General features: G+C 43.1%; 1 protein-coding gene across 1 annotated transcript in view; it reads left to right on the top strand.

The window, feature by feature from the left end:
• DOCK8 (dedicator of cytokinesis 8) overlaps nucleotides 1-18,699 on the top strand; it is a 231,266-nt gene that overhangs the window by 38,756 nt on the left and 173,811 nt on the right. Inside the window, 1 exon segment of the mRNA XM_030292591.1 lies at nucleotides 12,092-12,194. Coding sequence (XP_030148451.1) covers nucleotides 12,092-12,194 — 103 coding nt within the window.

Raw genomic sequence — 18,699 nt, 5'->3', positions numbered from 1 at the left:
AGGTGGGGCTCTGAGCTGACAGCACATAGCCTGCTTGGGATTCTATCTTTCCCTCTCTCTCTGCCTCTCCTCTGCTCATGCTCTCTGTCTGTCTGCCTCTCTTTCAAAAATAAATAAACGTTAAAAAAATCAAAATAAATAAGTCCTTTTTGCCTAGTATTACTATGGCTATACCAGCCTTTGTTTAGCTGTTTTTTGCCTAATTTTTTGCCACCACTTTGTAAGCAGTTTACCTAGGCATTTACCCAAGACAAATAAAAGGATATGTCCATATAAAGGCTTGCACGTGACTGTTAATAACAGCTTTACTTGTAATAGCCCCAAACTGGAAATAACTCAGATGTCCATTAACAGGTGAATGGATAAGCAAATGGTGTATATCCATGCAACGGAATATTCTTATATGATAAAAGGAAATGAACTATTGATACATGCTACAACATGGACAGATCTCAAAATAATTGTGCTGGTGAAAGAAGCCAGAAAAAAAAGAGATATGTTGTACAATTACATTTATATAAAGTTCTAGAAAATGCAAACTGATCTACAATGACAGAAAACAAAATAGTGGTTCCCAGGGGAGAAGGGTCGGGGGAAGGGGGAGATAAGAAGGGGCAGGAGAGAGCTCTTTGACTACAGTGATGGTTTCATCAGTGTACATATACATGTATCAAACTTTTAAATTGTCTACTTTAAATATGTCCAGTATATTGCATGTCAATTATACCTCAATAAAGCTGTTAAAAAAGTAAAGTATGTAAGTATGTCTGTCGTAAGCAGCATGTAGTTTTTTATGTAATCTGATGACCTCTGTCTTATCGTCGGTGAATTTATTCTAATTATATTTAATGTAACCACTGATGGATTTGAGTTTGTTTTTTCCTTGACCCCTTTCCTTCCTAAGACTCATAACTTATCTTGAACGGGATCATAACAAACAATTCCGCCTATCTCCCGAAGTCATTTTGGGGAACGAGATTATTATATATCAAAGTCTCAGTAAGTTACCAATCCTTACAGTTTTCAGTTTCTTTCCTGGTTTTTCAGAAATGAGCAAGATGAATCCTAGGTAAAATTGTAAAGTGGATGACTCTTTTCAACGGAAAGATCTATACTTGGGCAAATTGCCTGGCATTTTTTTTTTCAAATCTTTTGACAGCCTTCACTCATTTCTCCCATCCCTCTTGGCAAGCACTAATTTGTTCTCGGTATATGATCGTGTTTCTGGTTTTGTTGTAGCTTCCACATATAAGAGATACCATATAGTATTTGTCTTTCCCTGTCAGACTTAATTCACTTAGTATAATGCCCTCGAGGTCCATACATGTTGTTGCAAAAGGCAAAGTTTCATTCTTTTTTATGGCTGAATAATACTCCATTGTACATGTATATACAATTTCTTTATCCATTCATCCATTGATGGACACTTAGGTTAGTTTCCCGTCTTGGCTATTGTAAATAATGCTGCAGTGAACATGAGGATGCCTATATCTTTTTGAGTTAGTGTTTTTGTTTTCTTTGGATAAATACCCAGAAGTGGAATTGCTAGATCATATGGTAGTTTTATTTTTAAATTTTTTGAGGAACCTCTATACTAATTTCCATAGTGGCCGCACCCGTTTACATTCCCACCAACAGTACACAAGGGTTCCTTTTTCTCCGTATCCTCACCAACGCTTATTATTTCTTGCCTTTTGACAACAGCCATTCTGACAAGTGTGAGGTGATAGCTCCTTATGGTTTTGATACGCGTTTCCCTGATGCTTAATGATGTTGAGTATTTTTTTATGTACCTATTAGCCGTCTGTATATCTTCTTTGGAAAAATGCCTGTTCGGGTCTTCTGCCCATTTTTAAATCAGATTGGGTTTTGTTGTTGTTGTTGTTGTTTGTTTGTTTTGTTTTTTGCTGTTGAGTTATATGAATTTTTTATATATTCGAAAATAGCCCCTTACCAGATATATGACTTGCAAATATTTTCTTTTATTCAGTAGATTGCCCTTTCATTTTCTTGATGGTTTCCTTCACTGTGCAGAAGCTTTTTTATTTTAATGTAGTCCCACTTATTTATTTTTGCTTGCATTGCTTTGCATTTGGTGTTAGATTAAAAAAAAAAAAAAATCATTGCCAAGGGCTGCCTGCGTGGCCCAATCAGTTAAGTGTCTGACTTTGGCTCAGGTCATGATCTGAGGTTTATGAAGTTGAGCCACACATCAGGTTGTGTGCTGACAGCTCAGAGCCTGGAGCCCGCTTCGGATTCAGTGTCTCCCTCTCTCTCTGCTCCTCTCCTGCTCACGCTCTGTCTCTCTCTCTTTCAAAAAATAAATAAACATTAAAATTTGTAAAACCCTTGCCAAGACCTATGTCAGGGAGCTACTGCCTATATTTTCTTCTAAAAGTTTTATGTTTTCAGGTCTTTATTTGAGTTTAAATGTATATTTCTGCTGTTTTTTTTTTCTATTTTTCAACTTGTCTCTTGTTTCTAGAGAGATCACAACAATACATGCTTAATAGAATTCTAATATTAATTAGTACTTTTACCATTTCGCAGACAATGCAGGAACTTAAGAACACGTGAAGTCCGTTTACCCCTCCCACCTTTTCTATGCTATGCATATTTTATTTTTTAACTTTTTAAAGATTTTTATTTATTAATTTTTTTCAATGCAGGTTTTTTTTTAATGTTTACTTATTTTTGAGAGAGAGAGAGAGAGCATGAGTGGGAGAGGGGCAGAGAGAGAGGGGGACAGAAGATCTGAAGCAGCCTCTGTGCTGCAGTAGAGAGCCTGACGTGGGGCTCGAACTCCTGAACCGTGAGATCATGGCCTGAGCCGAAGTCAGATGCTTAACCAACGGAGCTTCCCAGGTGCCCCAAAAGTTTTTATCTTTCTAAAGCAATCTCTACACCCAACACGAGGCTTGAACTCAGCCCCAAGATGAAGAGTCCCACGAGCCACCAGAGCCACCAACGGAGCCAGGCAGGCCCCCCAATGCTATGTATATTTTAAGTATCCATTATTAGCATTATTACAATTGTTTGTACTGTCACTGTCACTCACATATTGACCCTTTTGATGCACTTCATTGCTTTGAGCACTGCTGTGACTCCGCCCGGGGTTGATTTCCTTCTGTCTGAAGGGCTCTCTTTACTATTTCTTTTAGTATAGCTCTGCTGGTAATAAGTTCTCTCAGTTTTTGTTTATCTGGTGAAGTCTTTATTTACCCTTTATTAGTGAAGGATATTTTCACTGGGTAGAAAATTCCAGACTGGTAGTTGTTTTCTTCTAGCACTTTAAAGATGTCATCCCGTTGCCTTCCGGATTTCACTTTTTCGGTTGAGAAGTCAATTATCAGCCCTCTGATTACACTTTGGAGGTAATATCTTTTCCCCAGATTTTTTCCAGAACCTTAAAATCTCTCCTTGCTTTCCAGCAGTGTTTACCATGGCGTGGCTAGGTTTGATTTTTCTCTGTGTCAATTCCGATGGGATTTTGTAGAGCTTTATGAATCTGTGTGATGCTTTTGTCGATATATTTCTCTGAATATTACTTCTCCTGTTTTGTCTTGCCTCCTCTTTGGGGACTTAAGCTTACATATGTTAGATCTCTTTCTTTAGGTGTCAGCACATTTCTTTTTTGAAGAAACTTTTTTTTTTTTTTAAACAGGTACACACAAAAACTACTCAGTACTTACAAGTATTCTTAGGTGATTGTAATGCCTCATCAGTAGTGATTATGTCAGGAGAGAAACTCACTTATATGATGTGTATATGATGATATCTAAAGGCTGGACAAAAGCCATGCTTTTAGAGAGACCCTGAAGACATTGGCTAACTCTTCTCTAGGCTTGCTGGGGAAACCCTCAAATGCTTCAGTCATCTAATAACTATTCTTCTGCACTCAGAGGAATTTTCCACAGGAAAGGAATTTGGGATGCCCCTGTGAGGAAGAAACAAGTTCCACAGCTCATCACTGAGTGGCAAACTTCTCTTTGTAGTCGTGTTTCCACCTGTTGAATCATCTTTATAAATGTTGTACGTTTATGGCATGTCTGTTGACGGGAAGAGATGGAAAATATGAGAAACTCTGAAACTTGAAACATCCATTTTGAAGCCTCAGGCTGACACACTTCTGAGGAATTCACTTCAGATTTCGTTGCTCAAAACATGTATGTGTGTGTAAGGATGGAGATATATATATATATATATATATATATATATATATATATAGACACACACACACACACACACACATATATATATACACACACATATAGTATTGCATACATAATATACGTAGAACATTTGCTACAGAAACTCATTTTGTAGCCTTCTAAATTTATTTTTTTTAAGTTTATTTATTTTTTGAGAGAGAGGGGGCAGAGGATCTGAAGCAGGCTGACAGCAGAGAGCCCGATGTGGGGCTCAAGTTCATGAGCCTGAGCTGAAGACAGATGTGTAACTGACTGAATGAACCGCCCAGGTGCCCCGTAGCCTTTTTAAATTTAAAGGTGCACTCCGAGGGCACTTGGCTGTCTCAGTCAGTAGAGCGTGCAACTCCTAATCTCCAGGTCATGAGTTTGAGCCCCACGTTGGGCATAGAGATTACTTAGAAGCTTAAAAAAAAAAAAAAAGGTGCACTTCTTTAAAAAAAAGGTGCACTTGGGGCGCCTGGCTGGCTCAGTCAGTTGAGCGTCCGACTTTGGCTCAGGTCATGATCTCACGGCTCGTGAGTTCGAGTCCCGCGTCGGGCTCTGTGCTGGCAACTCAGAGCCTGGAGCCTGTTTCGGATTCTGTGTTGCCCTCTCTCTGACCCTCCCCTGTTCATGCTCTGTCTCTCTCTCCTTCAAAAATAAATAAAAACATTAAAAAAAAAAAAAGGTGCACTTTACTAAAAGTATCTGAGGATGCATCTCAGGAAAAGCCTTAGATCATTTTTATGTGGTCCCCTCCAGGAACTACGCACTCTCGAGCGTGCTGTGTGTTTTCAGACCTCATCCATGCTCCGCGCAGTGACCCAACCCCGGGTTATTTACTTCAGAGCTAGATTTTCTACATACAACAAGCTTAAAAATCTTTATCATTGTTGTTAAAGTGCACTGCCCTAACCTTTTAATCCAGGAAGTTTGGGAAAGAACATTCTTTCACTGCTCACTTGGTGCAAGTTGTCTCTAGTCTTGAACTGTGGTTATTTTGCAAGGCTTAATAACACCGTGTGCTCCCGGGCCACATCCATGTGTATGCCGCCCACAAATGTCTATAATTAGTATTTGTTACTAGCTGCGTACTTGTATTCGTTGAGTGTCTTGTTAGTTACTAAGTCAGTTATTCTAGTGAGAGTCAATTATGTGTTTGCTTTTCTTTTTCCCCCGCCCCTTTCACTATTGTTTAAAACCTGTCACGTTTAGGAGAATCCCAAGCCCCTTCAAGTACTTGTCGACGTGGTTTTATCTTGAATCAATTTTACAGTTCTTCCAACCATTTTGGCTGCTGGCCATCCCAGCATATAGCGAAAGAATTTTCTTTCAGGGTTGAAAGCCAGCGAGAAGCCTTCCGGGGCTGCACGGTTTCCTCGCACAGCTGCGGGCACAGATCTCGGTGCTGACTGTCCCATTTGCTGATTCTTAAGCAGAGTTGCCAGTTTGAGCTGGAAAGGTGCCCAGGAGATCACATAGCCCAGCCCCTTCATTTCGCATGTAATGAAACTAAGACCCAGCCTGGTTAACTAATATACTGGAACTCAAACAGCTGGCAAACGGCCACATCATTGTGCAGAAATAGGGCAGCTTGATAGTTAAAATACTTGAAGGAGGAGTATGGAAACTTAATGTCTAGATGTCATGAAGTGGCTAAAAAAAAAAAAAAAAAATGCTTGAAATGCATTTTGTTCTTTTATATCAGGTCTGCTCCTACTCGTTTTTTTGTCTTTTTCCGAAGTATGTTTCTGAAGTCCTCTTATTCCAGAAGCCTCCTAAGCATTCCCGGGCTGAATCAGTAACTCCCTCCTCTTTGCTCACAAGGCACTGTGCACATTTTTTATTATAATACTCATCCTGTTGTATTATAATTATGTATTCAGTTATCCACGTGTCCTCCTTCCTCCCACCCCCTGGACTGAGCCTCGAGGAGCAGCAACAGTATCATCTTGGACTTTAATCCCTTGGCGGCGAGCCTGGCACTTTTGTGCCCTTGACGTTTCACGAATGAATGAATGAACGAACCAGTACTCTCTCATAGTCTTGCACTATGAGCGAATCTTCTGCTTTGCTGACATGAAAACCACCTGGAGTTGCTGGCTAAACCTGCAGTTTTCCAGGCCACACTGTGCGAGATGCTGTGTTAGGACCAGGGGGGTAGGATCTAGGAATCTGCATTTTATGAAGCAGCTGATACATTTGATGCAAATGGTCCATGGACCACACTTGGCAAGCTCTTCTCCGTTTAGTTCCACTGGGACTTAGTCCAAACTGTGCGTATCGCAATTATCTGTTCATCTGAATTAAAACAGAGCTTTGAGGAGCGCCTGGGTGGCTCATTCGGTTAGGTGTCAGACTTCGGCTCAGGTTATGATCTTGCTGTTCATGAGTTCGAGCCCCGCGTCAGGCTCTGTGCTGAAAGCTAAGAGCCTAGAGCCTGCTTCAGATTCTGCGTCTCCCTCTGTCTCTGCCCCTTCCCCGCTTGCGCTCTGTCTCACTCTCTCTAAAATCAACAAACATTAAAAAAATTAAAAACAAAAATAGAGCTTTGCTACCCATCCACCTCTACCATTCTGACCCCCGAGCAGGGGTACCAACCTTTTAAACAAACCCCAAGGCTCCCTCCCAGTAAAATTTGTAGAAATAAAGAAAATAATATTTTAAAGCATTTTGAATTATTAGAAGAACAGTGTCTTAGCTCATCAAGGAAATATTATCCTGCTATAAATCTAGGATCAGAAAAGTTGTTTTCGACATGTTGAGTTTGGCCTGAGACTCAAATACAGAGGAAATAAAACCCACACACAGTCAGTACTGTATGGACACCACGCCTGTGTGATCCCTTGCCCGGGCTGAGTTCTCTTCCCTGTGTAGGCAGGCTTCCCCCTCCCTAGGATCAGTGGGAGATAAAGCCGGTTGATTTTGACACTGGGATCCTAGGTGCTTTTTTGAGAATGAAGTTCCGTATCACTAACTTAAGAGCTGAAATTCAACGTTTATTTATTTTTGGGACAGAGAGAGACAGAGCATGAACGGGGGAGGGGCAGAGAGAGAGGGAGACACAGAATCGGAAACAGGCTCCAGGCTCTGAGCCATCAGCCCAGAGCCTGACGCGGGGCTCGAACTCACGGACCGCGAGATCGTGACCTGGCTGAAGTCGGACGCTTAACCGACTGCGCCACCCAGGCGCCCCTTAAGAGCTGAAATTTACATAATTTTTTAAATTCCCAAGTAGTGTTTCTGTGCCTGCAGGCTACTTTATAGGTACACAATTTTTTTTTTAACATGATGACCATAAGCAGCTTTACATCAGAAAGGGCTGAATGTGATAGATATTAAGCTAGCTTTATATAACTACCAAAAGGATTTCAGATCCTTGTAGTATATTTACACGTATATTGTTAGTTATTTGTATTCAGTTCCTCATATTACGTTTCACTTGTAACTTATTTGGTACGCACCTTTTTTTAAAGTTCACTTATTTATTGAGAGAGAGAGCACTAGCAGGGGAGGGGCAGAGAGAGAGAGAGGGAGAGAGAGAGAGAATGCCAAGCAGGCTCCACACTGTCCACATAGAGTCTGATGTGGGACTCTGACTCAAGAACTGTGAGATCGTGACCTGAGCCAAAATCAAGACTTGGATGCTTGACTGACTGAGCCACCCAGATGCCCCTGGTGTACACCTTTCTATGGCTGAGTCCAGTTCATATTTTTACTTTAAGTGGTAAAATCGTCTTTCACCTATTTGCTGTTACGTACTCGGTGCTCTCCCTTGTGCTGGGTGCTTTGGTTATTTTCAGTTATTTGCTGCCATATACAGAGATCTTCTACTCACTCCTGCTCAAATGATATGTTTGTTTGTATGAATTCCACGGGCTATATGCTCCGAAGTGAAATGATTAGATTAAAAGGTAACGACAGTTTTATAGTTCTTGTTGTGTATTACGGTATTGCTTTCCAGAGACACTGGACTAATATATAGCCCTGTGGGGTTCCAGAGGGGTGTGGGGCATGCCGATTCCACTACAGTTTGACCACCGTGTGATCTTGTCATTCTAGCTTATTTTTGCTGGTGTAATGTGTGTACAGGGCCTCTCCAGGGAGATTTAATTTTGAAGTTCTTTAAATGATGGACGTTCGTTTCCCTGTGGGATGATTCGCTCTTTTCATTTTAAGGACAGACAATTCATCTCCGTAGTTGACGGTTTTGAAGAGACAGGTTTAATTGCATTCTGTAGAATCGATCCTGTAAGGACAAGAAATAGGACCCGTGTTAGGGGCTGGGTGAGGCGCGACTTGTCAGAAGAAGGTCAGTCTTAGATCACCGAATTAGGAAACCGATGCGGAAGATTGCAACAGAGGCACCCGCTGACCCTGTTTAAGAAGGGTTGAAGAGCAGGAACATTCTGATTTCATGCTGAAAAAAATACTGGGGCGTTGGCCTAGGATGACAGATTTTGCTTCAAAATGAAAGCAGGAATCTGTCCCTGCTTCCGTTCTTGGATTCCCTCAAAATACCACTCCTTTCCTGAAACTTTTCAGGTATTCATTCCCATGTCAAGTAGACCCCTCTGGTCTCTGGCTTGAGAATGACCATGAAACGAAACCGTGTTACTTGAGAGGTCTTGCGGGGAGGATGCGGAGATAGAAGTCTCAGGGGCAGGCAGTCATGTCTGTCAGAAGGCATCCAGGTCACAGCGAAGGGCCTTTGCTTGGTTGTCTCGTCCCTCTGTGTGGACGGTCCCCTAAGTAAGCAGATAAGTGATTGCCCTGCTGGTGTGGGTTTCTGGGGTGCCAAACGCCAAGATACAGTGTTGTTCATGCAAGGTGGGCTTTTTGACTTGGTCAGTGGTCGAATCTGTTGGTTTTTAAAACTTGGTGACTGTTCAGCTTATAATGAAAATCAGCCCTGGGGTGCCTGGGTGGCTCAGTGGTTAAGCGTCCAAATCTTGGTTTGGGCTCACGTCACGATCTCGCTGTTTTGTGGGTTCGAGCCCCACATCGGACTCTCTGCTGACAGTTCAGAGCCTGGAGCCTGCTTCCGATTCTGTGTCTCCCGCTCTCTCTTCCCTTCCCCTACTTGTGCTCTGTCTCTTGCTCTCCCAAAAATAAATAAACGTTAAAAAAACTTGGTCACCTTTGCCTTCACTCTTGTGTCTTTAGAATACTTACACACCTTTCTATCTGTATCCATATCTGTTTCAGCTTTATTTGGAAATAATTCCCATACCACACAGCTCACCTATGTAACATGCACAATTCAGTAATTCTCAAGATATTCACAGAGTTGTGTATCCATCGCTGCAATCAAGGTGAAGACATTTTCATCACCCCAAAAAGAAATCCCGTTCCCCTTAGCTGTCACTCTCCATTTGCCTCCGGCGTGCCCTGACCCTAGGCAGTCACTCTTCTACTTTCTGTCTCTTGAGATTTCCTTGTTGTGGAAATTTCATATAAGGAATAATATGTGGGTCTTTGGGTTTGGTTTATTTCACTTAGCATGATATTTTCAGTGTGCATCCATACTGTCATATATATCAGTACTTCCTTCCTTTTTTTGTTGCCAAATAATACTCCATTGTGTGATAGACCACATTTCCTTTACCCAGGTGCTAGCCATTTTGGGTTGTTTCCACTTTTCTGAATAATACTTATGGATATGTGGATAATTATGCTTATACTTATGAATAACACTGCTGTGAACATTCATGCATAAATTTTGGTGTGACCGTATGTTTTCATTTCCCTCAGATATATACCCAGGAGCGAAATTGCTGGGGGTATATGTGGGAACACCCTGTTTAACTTTTTAAAAAAATTATTTCATGTTTGTTTATTTTGAGAGAGAGAGAGAGAGAACGAGCAGGGGAGGGGCAGAGAGAGAGGGAGAGAGAGAATCCCAAGCAGGCTCTGCACTGTCAGCCCCAACCTAAGGCTCAATCTCACCAACTGCGAGATCATGACCTGAACCAAAATCAAGAGCTGGGCGCTCAATGAACTGAGCCCCCGCAAGCACCCCCACGATGTTAAACTTCTGAAGAAACTGCCAGACTATTTTCCAAAGCACTCGTACCATTTTCCATTCCCCCCAGTAATGTGTGATGTTCCAATTTCTCTGTATCCTCACCGATGCTTTTCGTTGCCCATCTTTTGTGACACAGCCAGCCTAGTGATCGTAAGGGGCAGCTCGTGTGGTTTTGATTTGCATTTCCCCAGTGGTTAATAGAATACTTCTCATCCTAGTATTTTCCTATACTTACAAAATTAAATAAGGAAAATTAGGAATGCAGTTAGTATGGACTACTTTCACATCCCGGGGGTGGGGGGGTCTCACCCATCACTGTATCATCATGTGAGGGGCTGCCCCTGACACAGAGGCGCTCCAGCCATTTTTTTCCCATCCTCGTATCCATTCATTGTTCAGAATCCTGGGAAGGAGAGATCGTTGTCCGGAGTTGGCTTATGTGCCCACCCCTTGGCTTTGCAGTTACGCCTAGGCAGTGTCCAGCAAGAGGGCCTGAATCCTGGAAGGACATCGGGGTGCTCTCAGATGGGGAGAGTGGAGGCCGCACGTGGGACCAGAGCAGGCTTTCTGCCTGTGTAGATGTACACGTTGCCACATCTGGGAGCCAAGCAGACCGTGTCAGAAACCTTATCCTGCAGGGTAATTAATAATTGTGCCTTAGCACACATCATAATGGAGAAAATATGATAAGCTTCACTTATAATATTAAAATATTATATTTTAAAATTATCATTTAAAAAATGTATCTAACCTTTTGTTGCATACCCAGCCTGTTTCCAATGTATGATCCCGCCTGATCCTCAGGAAATGTCTGTTCGCTTCTAGTGGTCTCCCTGTGGTTTAAATACGCTTTTGTGAACGAGCCTAAGAATCCACCCAGAGAGGAGACTGAGAAATGTGAAATGAGAAAATGTGTTCTGAGCCCCAAACAAGTGACCAACACTTGTGTGCCTCAAAGTTAATCCGCCTGTAAGCTTGGGTTTCCCTGGTGAAGAGAGCTCATGCCGGTAGGTGTGAGTTAACAATGGGGACCCGCTTTCGTGTGCCTGGTTTCCAGCTCCCAGCGGTGCCGGCTGAGGGCACGGCAGTGTTTCGATGTGGGGGGAGTCAAAGGATCCCTCCACCAGGAGCAGTCGGGGAAAAAGTCAGTCCTTGCAATTCCAGGTGGCATCTAATGTGCCTGGAATTCTCTGGAGTGTTCTATTATAGCAGGCAACCAACCAAAGGGTTCACTGTTTCAAAAGAGAAGGGCTGGGGGCGCCTGGGTGGCTCAGTCGGTGAAGCATCCAACTTCGGCTCGGGTCGTGATCTCGTGGTTCATGAGTTCGAGCCCCGCGTCAGGCTCTGTGCTGACAGCTCAGAACCCGGAGCCTGCTTCGGATTCTGTGTCTCCCTCTCTGTCTCACCACCTCACCTCCACTCGCGCTCTGTCTTTCCCTCTCTTAAAAATAAACAGTAAAGAAAAGAGAGAACGGCTGGATCCGAATGGGAGCATGGGATTTAAAGTACCGCAGCTGAGACCAGACGTCCTCGTGCAGACATGAGGCCCTGAATGGCCTGGGAAGAAGGACTCAAGTGCCCCGGGCCTTTCCTTGAACCTCAGACTCTTCCTCCGCTTCATGTTCTCGCCTTTCCCCTAACAGGCAGCCGCTACGGTTGTAGGTAGCCTGGCCTTTGTGAACTTTTCAAGGGTATATACCGTTAGACAAAAGCCACGACGTCCATGCATAGGCCACTGAGGACGCGTCCATCAGTTCTGCCCATCACCCCGCCAAGGCCTGGGTTTTATAGCCTGGTACAAAAGACCGTATCTGTAATTGTGACGATTTGTTCAAAACGACCGCTTCATCGAGACGTTTGTATTTTACCCAAGGTATTCTTCGGCGGAGATCAGGAAGCAGTTTACTCTCCCCCCAAACCTGGGCCAGTACCATCGACAGAGCATAAGTACCTCCGGCTTCCCCTCTCTCCAGCTAGTAAGTATGAGTTACGGCCTTGCGGGGAGAATGGTCAAGTGAAGAAATCACAGCGTGTGCTCGCTGTTGCTTCCGGCTTTTCCTTTGCTCGTCCACCGCCCCCTTGCCCCCTCCAACCGCCAGTTCCTAACTCACTGCCTGCTTCTTGACATCACTTTCCTTCTCCCCTTCCTTCATCGCGAGCATAGAGCGCAGGGTGGACCCTCAGGGACTGTGGTTCTGAAGCTTGAGGCTTTAGTGGGCAAACAGGCTCCTCGATTTCACCCACATTAGGATCCACATTTTGGGGAGGGGGGGTACCTTGCCGCCACTCGTGACACGCTTTTATTAGGAAAACGCGTTCCCAAATCTGAAAAGCCAGGTTAGGAACCTTCATTTTTAAAAAAATTGTTTTCTTGGAAGTGTAATTTGCATATAATAAACGCACTCATGTTTAGGTGTTCAGTTTGATGAATTTTTGGGTGCCGGTTTCTAGTCGTTGAACCTCTGCTCAGTCAAGATACAGAGCGGTCTCTTTGCCCTAAGATTCCCATCATGCCGCCTTGCAGCGCATCTCTCCTCTTCCGGCTCCCGGCTCAAGGCAGCCACCGATCCGTTTCTGTCCCAGTTGGGCCCTGCCTGGAACTTACACGTAATTGGAAATCACGGTACAGACCTTCATTTGTGAAACAACACTTCCCCTTTTAAGTCGAAGGTTGCCTATATTTTTATATTAACACCAAACGCTGAGTGTGTGTGTGTCTTCTGCGTTACATTATTTGACGCAGAGAATGCCTGACATGTGTCAAGGGGGATGAACCTGACTTAACTGAGATGGTTTGTAAAACCAGAAGTGAGTCCTCACTTCCTTGGTGAGAGGCTACGAGCCCTCACTGTGCTCACTTCCTCTCACACACAGCAGAGAGGCACTTTTCTTACTTGTTCTAGCGGTTATCTTGAGTAGGTTAGGTTATTATTTCTTTTTTTTTTTTTTTTTTTTTTTTTGGTTTTGTTTCTCACTTATTACTTCAAAACCACTTCTGCTCTTCGAAGTTTTGTAACCTTCCACTTGGTTTCCTGTGGCCGCCATCTTGCCTCCTGTAACAATTCACACGCTGTTTAACCGTGTATCTTTCAAAGGTATGTTTACGGGAGTGATGTGTGCTTCTGTCAGTCGGATAATGTGTGTGTTGTGTCACTGATGAAACAGTAATAGTAAAAAACGTATAGCCCCCTTTACTGCAAGAGGTAACTTGTGATGACATTTCTTCACAAAAATCTATGACTTCCGTGGTTTGCTCGACTGCCCGTTTTGTTTGTACTGTTCCTGTTTCCAAATTGCAGATTACAGTAAAAACACGTTAAGTGCATAATATCCATGCTTTTGGGTATACTAGATAACCTTTAGACCAAGAAATACTAGATATGTTTTTTGTTGTTGTTTAATCTGGTGCTAATATATATTTCAGTGAAAAAAAATTTTCTTTTAAATTTCTGACTCAAATTGTATTCTAAACTGTGCAAAATTCAGTTTAAAAGTAACCAGATAGGCAGCTCTTTCTGTCCACGGGTCCTGTCTCTGTGTTTTAATAAGGATACCTTTATTTTCACTTAAAAAAAAAATACATTTTAAACGAGGTAGGGAGGTGGGGTTTGGTGGCTTGCTTGTTTATAAATTATGACTGCAGCTTTCTGCAGTTGATGTCTTGAGAAACAGCGTGGACCTCACAATTAAGAGGCTTTAAGGAAGTTTAGCTAGCAAGCTTTAACCCCTTCTCTACATGCCAGCTTTGACTTTTATGCTGCAGCCTTAAATTTCTTTCTTTCTTTTTTTTTTTTTATTTAAAGACACAAAGGGAAAAGAAATTGCTTACTGAGTGCAGGGTGCTCTTTTGGTAGTTATGCGTCCTCATCAGTAAGTTTTGTCAAAAGTGAATTTTGATGAATCTCTTCATTAGCTCGGTGATCAAGTTACCACGTGGCTTAACTACCCATTTTCTAACAGGGGGTATCAAAGACATGGCAAAAGTAAGCAAAAATGTTAACTACACGAGAATCAGGTGTTCCTACCGGTCATAATTTATTCCTGGTTCTATTTGCGAATGAATAGCCCTTAAATATATTTCTCTTAGCATTCCAGGATAGCTTCTGATGATCTCTTGCCAGATCTCTACTCCGTTTTCAGGACACCATGCCGTCCCTGTTCCTTCTTGTCACCTGCAGGGGAAGCAGGGGGCACAATGGAGCCAAGAGGCCTGATGTTGATTCCCTCTTTTTTTTATTTTGAGTGAGAGAGAGTTAGTGAGAGCAGGAGAGAGGCAGAGAGAAAGAGAATCCCAGGCAGGCTCCACGCCGGCAGCACAGAGCCTGATGCGGGGTTCAAACTCATGAACCGTGAGATCATGACCTGAGCCGAAACCAAGAGTCAGCCGCTTAACCGACTGTGCCGCCCAGGTGCCCCCAATTCCCACCCCACTTAAAAAAAAAAATCCACAGCCTGATTAGGAAACCACCCTAGTGTTTCCCTGCTGCCATGCTAGAATGTCACAATGAAGTGGCTTTTCTTTCCCCTGAGTCATCTTCCCGAATGAAGGTTCCTCCAACAGAAATCGTCAACTTAATGGTGATTTCCCTTTACCTTAAAAAAAAAAACAAAAAAAAACCAAACTATTTCATAGAAAGGTAATGGGACATTTCAGCAAGATTCATTCCTGGCAAGGCAGGGAAGTGATTGATCATCGAACAACTCTCAGCCGGGAGTAGCTTTAAAAAAACTTGTCTTGGGGCGCCTGGGTGGCGCAGTCGGTTAAGTGTCCGACCTCAGCCAGGTCACGATCTCGCGGTCCGGGAGTTCGAGCCCCGCGTCAGGCTCTGGGCTGATGGCTCGGAGCCTGGAGCCTGTTTCCGATTCTGTGCCTCCCTCTCTCTCTGCCCCTCCCCCGTTCATGCTCTGTCTCTCTCTGTCCTAAAAATAAAAAAAAAAAAAAAAAAAAAACGTTAAAAAAAAAAAAACTTGTCTTACACGCAAGGCTATAGGACTGTTGATTGTGTTATTTCAGACAACCAAAAATTAAGACCAAGTGCATTTTGACCTTTTGTTTCTCTTGCCTTTACTTACATAACTACCCATTTCGAAAACTCCACAGGCTGATACAAGGGGTTGTTCAACTTTGAGCAGTATTTCACGGCCCCGAGTTATTTAAATCCAATCAACTATAAGTTTGCTGTTTTGCGAGAGATTAAGAACTTGGCCACCAGCCTAAGTGGAGCCCATTCTGCTTGGAGTTAACATGCCTGCCTGCCTTTCACGGGTGTGTGTGTGTATAAATAGCGTGCTCGGAGTTGCAAAAAAAAAAAAAAAAAAAAAAAAATGTGTTGTATCATAAAATACTACTCTTCTTTTATACGTAAATTATTAAAAATAGGGGCGCCTGGGTGGCTCAGTCAGTTAAGCGTCCGACTTCAGCTCAGGTCACGATCTCATGGTCCATGGGTTCGAGCCCCGTGTCGGGCTCTGGGCTGATGGCTCGGAGCCTGGAGCCTGCTTCCGATTCTGTGTCTCCCTCTCTCTCTGCCCCTCCCCCGTTCATGCTCTGTCTCTCTCTGTCTCAAAAATAAATAATAAAAAAAAAGTTAAATTAAAAATAATCATGCATTTTTTTTTATATGAAAACATACTAGATGGATTTGGGGCAAAGCATTACTGCCGTGATAGTGTGCCCCGCCTCCCCCCCCTTAGGGTTAACCGAATATGGTGTAAGAGGTGCTGGGTAACTAGGGGCACGTGGGTGTCGTCCCTGTGTTTGGCACTGTTGTCTGTGTGTCGGAGACAATATGAGAGATGACAAGGTGGCCAGAGGTGGTTTCGGCTCTGAGGGGCCTTGTGGTCTTTTGGGGAGGACAGTTGATACAGAGGATCTATCCTGTCTTTAAGCGAGGTAGGTGTTTCTGAGAAGGGAAAAGCTTGCTGGGGGAGGCCGAGAAGGCTTAACGGAAGGTTCTGAGCCCTGGCTGCACTTCAGAATCTCTAGGATTAGAACCCAGGACCTTTAGAAACGCCTGTGACCAGACCCACTCGAGAACAATTAAATCAGAATCGCTAAGGGTCGGAGCCCAGGTAGCGGTGTTTTAAAGTGCCCTGGGATTTTAACATGTGATCCAGGTGGAGGATTGTTTAAAGAACCTACCAAGGTAGAAGGATTCCAGACGGGAGGAAAAAAACATTAAGAACGGTAGTTTCTTCTATTGTCTTGCTTGCTCTGAATTTCAGGAAGTGTGATAGGTAAGGACCACTTGCTAGCCCAATGGATGTATCCTTAGGTAAATAAAGTGGTTTCTGTCATAAATCTGATCAAAGGAGAGAAAGGGTGTGTTTGGTGTGTATGTGTGTGGTTTTATTGGATTTTTGTTTTGGGGGGTTGTTTTAATTTTTTCAATGTTTACTTATTTTTGAGAGACAGAGAGACAGAGCATGAGCAGGGGAGGGGCAGAGAGAGAAGCAGACACAGAATCTGAAACAGGCTCCAGGCTCTGAGCTGTCGGCACAGAGCCTGATGCGTGGCTCGAACTCATGAACCGTGAGATCGTGACCTGAGCTGAAATCTCTCAACTGACTGAGCCTCCCAGGCGCCCCTGGATTTTTGGTTTTTAACTCTAAATGTAAATGTTCGCTGTGATGATGTGTGTCCCTCTCTCTCTGCCCCTACCCCATTCACACTCTGTCTCTCCCTGTCTCTCGAAAACGAATAAATGTTAAAAATTAAAAAAAAAAAAGAGTGAAATACAAGAAAAGAAAGGGTTGGGATCTCTGCCCTAAGGTAGAAAGGAGGATTTGAGACACTGTACATGCTTAATAACCTTAACCTACATTTTCATAGAGGGAAAAATTCTGTTTTTAAAAACGAGAATAGAAAAGGTTTGAAGTGAAATGGAACGAATCAGCTGGAATGTAAGGGTTTTTGCTGAAGAAAAGGATGTAAAAAGCCACATCCTAAACACCATGGTTACAGGACATGTTTGTGTATAACATTTAGGTAAAAAAAAAAAAAAAAAAAAAAAAAAAAAAAAAAAAAAAAAAAAAAAATCTCGTACCTTAGAAAGCATTCATTTTTGTAATGTGTTTAAGCTAATTCGCAGTAAAGCAACGTTTTTCTTTCACTACCAAAGATAACCTAAATGTTAGTCACTTGATAAATATGGTTCTTTAAAATTTAAAAAGGTTTTTTATTTTTATTTTTTATTTTAGCGAGCATATGAGTGGAAAAAAGGAGCAAAGAGAGAGAAGGAGACAGAGAGAGAGAGAGAGACGGGGGGGGCAGTGGATGAGCTCATCTGAGAGTGAATGTAGAGTGAGGAAAAAAAAAAAAAAGGTGTTTTAGGACTGAACTCTGGAACACTACGTTGTAGGAGAGGAACCTAGAAAAAGTGATGTCCTAAAGGTAGGGTAACCAACCATCCCAATTTGTCCAGGACTGAGGGGTTTCCTGGTACACGGAATTTCAGAGACTGGGGCACCCTTGGCCATTTGGTCACCCTGCATCTGAATAAAGTGTTGCAAAAAGGAGGGAGTGGTTAACTGTATCCCATGTAGTAGATAAACCAGGACTGGGCCATGACCGTTGAATTTGGCAACATGGAGGTCTTGGGTGACTTTGACAAGACGTCTTTCTTGAACAACCAGGTATATTTGAGGACCAGCCTCCATAGGGGTAAACACACAGGAGGAAGTGTGTTTACCTGGAGATGCCATGCCTCGCCCCCGACCCCCAGCCTCACACAGAGCAGTGTAAAGTCCCCTCAGTACTGTAACAAAGGACCCAGGACCTTTGTGACTACCTGCGTGATTTGGGGCAAGTCTTTCGACCTCTCTGTTTTTCAAATACCCTGAGTTGTGAAATATTGTCCAGATCTGTTATTTTAATCTGCTGTCAGTGTGCTGTCTGCATACGACACTGTGCTAGGAGCTACACAGATGAATTTTAAACAGATACAGTTTTGGTGCTATAGGAATTTTTAGTTTCACAACGAATTGAATCCGGTTCATGTCAGGAGAACCAGCCTTTGATGTGCTTTGTGGGACAAGGAAAAGCTCCAACTCCCTTCATTAAAAAATTAATACCTGGCTGTGAATAATTGAAACTTTTAGGGTATTTATAATCTTTTTGTGTGTATCTAGTCTTCCGCTGATGAGGCCTCTGGGAAGAGTAGCTAAAAAGAAAGGCTGCACAAGTCTTCACTGCAGAGATGTGGCACATTGCTTCAGGGCGGTGACTTTGTCCCCTCACCCTAGTACTGGACCACTGTAGACCCCAGTGAGTACTTGCTGAATGAATGGAAGTAGATGTTACCCGTCCAGGTTTAGTCAGAGCAGCGGAACCAGGAACAGAGATGTATATGTATGGATATTAAGGAATTGGTTGCAGAGAATTGGCTTACCCACTGGTGGTGGCTCGCTAAGCAAGTCCACACCTGCAGTCAGGAAGACGAGATCACAAGCAAGCTGGGACTCCCTGGAGAGGAGCTGAAG

Source organism: Lynx canadensis, chromosome D4 (genome assembly GCF_007474595.2).
Source record: "Lynx canadensis isolate LIC74 chromosome D4, mLynCan4.pri.v2, whole genome shotgun sequence".
In the NCBI taxonomy this organism is placed as follows: Eukaryota; Metazoa; Chordata; class Mammalia; order Carnivora; family Felidae; genus Lynx; species Lynx canadensis.
This window is presented reverse-complemented; position numbering and strand designations above follow the sequence as displayed.